The sequence below is a fragment of the Nicotiana tomentosiformis genome, chromosome 7 (assembly GCF_000390325.3).
Source record: "Nicotiana tomentosiformis chromosome 7, ASM39032v3, whole genome shotgun sequence".
Taxonomy (NCBI): domain Eukaryota; kingdom Viridiplantae; phylum Streptophyta; class Magnoliopsida; order Solanales; family Solanaceae; genus Nicotiana; species Nicotiana tomentosiformis.
The window spans coordinates 15,657,691-15,661,678 of record NC_090818.1 but is presented as its reverse complement, the minus strand read 5'-3'; the positions used below and the strand labels follow the sequence as shown (position 1 = coordinate 15,661,678).

At 40.8% G+C, this 3,988-nt stretch overlaps 1 protein-coding gene across 1 annotated transcript; it reads left to right on the top strand.

Moving 5' to 3' along the window:
- Window positions 1-345: 345 nt before the first annotated feature.
- Window positions 346-1,290, top strand: LOC138895286 (uncharacterized). Its single transcript, XM_070179961.1, has one exon. It carries the CDS (start codon window positions 346-348, stop codon window positions 1,288-1,290), a length of 945 nt encoding a protein of 314 aa, XP_070036062.1.
- The last annotated feature ends 2,698 nt before the right edge of the window (window positions 1,291-3,988 follow it).

Sequence of the window (3,988 nt, the reverse complement as noted above, 5' to 3'; positions counted from 1 at the left end):
GGAGTATGAACAGGTTGATGAGCGGGCAATTGTTCCAAGAGCATCCGGGGAAATAAGGGAAGTGCCTATGGAATCTGGCACTGATCAACTGCCGAAAACTTCAAACAAGTGGCTAGGGAAGGGGATTTATCACCCACAACTAGTGCTAAAGGAGGTTAAAAAACTAAGAAGAATCTGAGTAAAGATCCACCACAACCTTCAAGAATAATGCCCAGGAGGGCAGCTTCTCTATCTAGATGATGATCAAAACGTTAATATGGAACATAAGGTCTGTGAATACACAACAGGCCTTTTTCTAGGGTGATCAATATGAATAGGGAGCATAATATTTGTATATTTACATTGATGGAGCCTTTTCAAAAGAAGGGACTCATTGAGAGATATAAAAGGAGGTTGAATATGGAGACTGCTTATACAAATATTAATGGGCAAATATGGTTGTTCTTCGATGCAGTTGTGGAATGGGAATTAGTGGAGAATACTAAGCAACAGGTGACTGTGAGAGTGTTTCACCATGACTTGGGGCAGCATATGATGATGACATTTGTTTATGCAAAATGTTCAGCAATTGAGAGGTTGGAGTTGTGGGATCACTTGTATTATTTAGCAAGTGATATGGAATTACCATGGTGGGTAGGAGGGGATTTCAATTTGTTATTGCATGAAGATGAGAAAATAGGGGGACTTCCAGTACACCGTCCTGAATATAAGGATTTTGCATTTTGTGTAAACTCTTGTGGTTTGTTTGAGCAAGGCTACAAAGGTAGTCCATTCACATGGTGGAATGGGAGATCCAATGCTGAGTGTATATTCAAGAGATTGGATAGGATCTTTGTGAATTTTCCATTTCAGAACATGTTGCCAACTATTGAAGTTGAGCATCTAATCAGAACTGGATCAAATCATGAACCATTGCTAATGACATGTGGGGTGCAGACAACCAAGTTTGTCAAGCCTTTCAGATTCTTGAACTTTTGGACAAAGCATGCTACAGTTATGGATGTGGTGAGGCAGAATTGGGAAGCTAATTTCATAGGGGATTCGTTTATGATGTTCAAGCAGAAAATCAAGAGGGTGAAGGCAACACTCTCAAAATGGAATAGGGAAACATTTGGTGATATCTTTAAGCAACTGGCTATTTTGGAGGACATTGTTAGGGTGAAGGAGATGTTGTTTGAAGAAGACCCTACAACTAAAAATAGGATTGTGCTTCAAAAGGCTCAATCTGAATTGAAGAAGTACTTGAATATTGAGGAGCAGTATTGGAAGCAAAAAGCTGGGATGAATTAGTTTGCTGAAGGAGAGAGGAATACATGTTTCTTTCACAACCATGTCAATGGCAAAAGAAAGAAATTGCAACTGAAGAGGATCAAAAGTGGCAGTGGGGTATGGATTGAAGACCAGGAGTAATTGGCTACAGCTGCAATGGACTTCTATCAAAAACAGTTCACAAATGAAGGTGATGCTTCTGAATTTCCCTTGCTCAATAATGTACCTTCAATGGTCACTATGGATCAGAATTTGGAACTTAGAAGATTGCCAACAATTGAAGAAGTAAGGGCAGCAGTTTTTGAGCTTAGTGGGGAGAGTGCTAGTGGCCCTGATGGATTCACTGGCTTGTTTTATCAAACATGCTGGGATGTTATTGGTGCTGATATACACAACATGGTGCTACACTTCTATGGATGAGCTGTATTGCCTAAATCCATCACTAACACCAATCTAGTGTTGCTGCCCAAGAAACCTAGAGTCGAGACCTTCTCTGACTTAAGACCTATTAGTTTGAGCAACTTCATTAACAAGGTTTTGTCTAGGGGTGTTACATGACAGATTGGAAATTTTTTTGCCATCTCTAATAGCTCCTAATCAATCCGGATTTGTAAAGGGTAAGAGTATATTTGAGAACATCTTATTGACTCAAGAAATTGTCACTAACATAAGGCTAAGGGGAAAGCCAGCTAATGTGGTGATCAAGCTTGATATGGCTAAGGCCTATGATAGGGTCTCATGGAAGTACATATTGCATGTGCTAAGGAAGATGGGATTTTCTGAACACTTCATTAACATGGTGTGGAACTTGATATCAAATAATTGGTATTCAGTATTGGTGAATGGGCAGTCCTTAGGGTTCTTTAAGTCGACAAGGGGTGTGAAACAAGGGGATCCCCTATCTCTAGCATTGTTCATTCTGTCAGCTGAGGTACTTTCCAGGTCTTTGAATAAGCTTTTTGAATACAAGTCATTTGTGGGATTTGGAATGCCTAAGTGGTCTGATTCTTTAAACCATTTGGCGTATGCTGATGATACGATAATCTTTGCATCTGCTCATCCCCCCTCTTTGAGCAAGATTATGGTAGTGTTGGGGAACTATGAGAAGATATCAGGTCAGATGATCAATAAAGATAGGAGTTCATACTACAGGTATTCAAAGGTTGCTAATGGATTGTTTCGGGCAGTTGGAGCTATTACAGGGTTTGCAAGAGGTAAATTCCCCTTCACATATCTAGGGTGTCCTATTTTTTACACTAGAAGGAGGAAGGACTATTATGAGGAGCTTATCAAGAAGGTGAAGGCTAAATTGCATTCATGGAAAGGAAAACTGCTGTCATTTGGAGGAAAGGCAACACTCATCTCTAGTGTGTTGCAAAGTATGCCAGTTCACATGTTATCAGTCCTTGATCCACCAAACAGCATCCTGGGGCATCTACATAAGACTTTTGCTAGGTTCTTTTGGAGCACAAAGGAAGAAGGGAGAAGCAGACACTGGGCTTCATGGAAAAATCTTTGCCTTCCTAAAGAGGAAGGGGGATAGGTTTTAGGTCCTTAAATGATGTCTCAGGGGCACTGTTTGCTAAACTATGGTGGAGGTTTAGGACCACAAAATCTTTGTTGTCTAATTTCATGTGGAATAAGTATTGCAAGAAGGAGCCACCAACTGTGGTGCGTTTTAGGGAAGGGTCTCATGTTTGGAGACAAATGCTGAATGCTAGGGAAGAAGTAAAACATGAGATCGTATGGGAATTGAAGAGTGGAACAACTAATATTTGGCATGAAAATTGGACTGGATTGGGTGCACTTTATCATGTATTTCCTGAAGGCTTTCCAGTCAATGAAGGTCTTCAGGAGGTGGCAGAACTGCAGCAAGGGGAAACATGGGATAATCAGCTGCTAGATCAAACTTTCAATGAGGAAATTGCAGAACATATAAGGCTAAATGTGCACTATGAAGGCAGCGAGGGATATTGGGATAAGCCATACTGAATGCCAACTCCTTCAGGCAAGTTCAGTGTTAGCAGTGCTTGGCAAATACTAAGTCATAGGGCAGATCCTAATCAGGAATCCAAGTTAATGTGGATTAAAAGTTTGCCATTCAAGATATCCTTCTTCTTCTGGAGATCGTGGAGGCAGAAAATAGCCACCGATGACATGTGGAGGAGGCAAGGGCAAATGGTGATGTCTACGTGTTGGTGTTGTCAGTAGCCCCAAGAGGAATCCATTGAGCATATATTTGTCACAAGTCCTACTGCCTCTAAGGTATGGAAATTGTTCATGGGGGCTGCTGGAATTTCTGTGCAATTGATTTAATTGAAGCAGATTATAAGGCATTGGTGGTATGCTCAGTGTTGTCTGAAATTAAAGCCACTATTTCAAACAGTACCAGCTATCATCACTTGGGAGTTGTGGAAGAGAAGAAATGCAGGTAAACATGGTGGTTCAATGTCCACAAATAGAGTGATTCATGAGATAAATAGGACATTGCATCAACTGGGAAGGGTGAGGTATGCTTGGATCCCTAATATTCCATTGTTATGGCCAGACATGATTCAATACTTTGAAGGATATAAACCTATATTGATCACTACAAGAGTAACATGGCAGCTTCCTTGTCATGGTTGGTACAAATGTAATACTGATGGAGCTTCAAAGGGCAATCCTGGACCTAGCTCCCTAGGCTTTTGTGTGAGGGATGATGAAGGTGATGTGGTGT

Bases quoted from the DNA above. Each gene is read 5' to 3' on its own strand.
- LOC138895286 (XM_070179961.1), top strand. From the start codon at position 346: ATGGAGCCTTTTCAAAAGAAGGGACTCATTGAGAGATATAAAAGGAGG.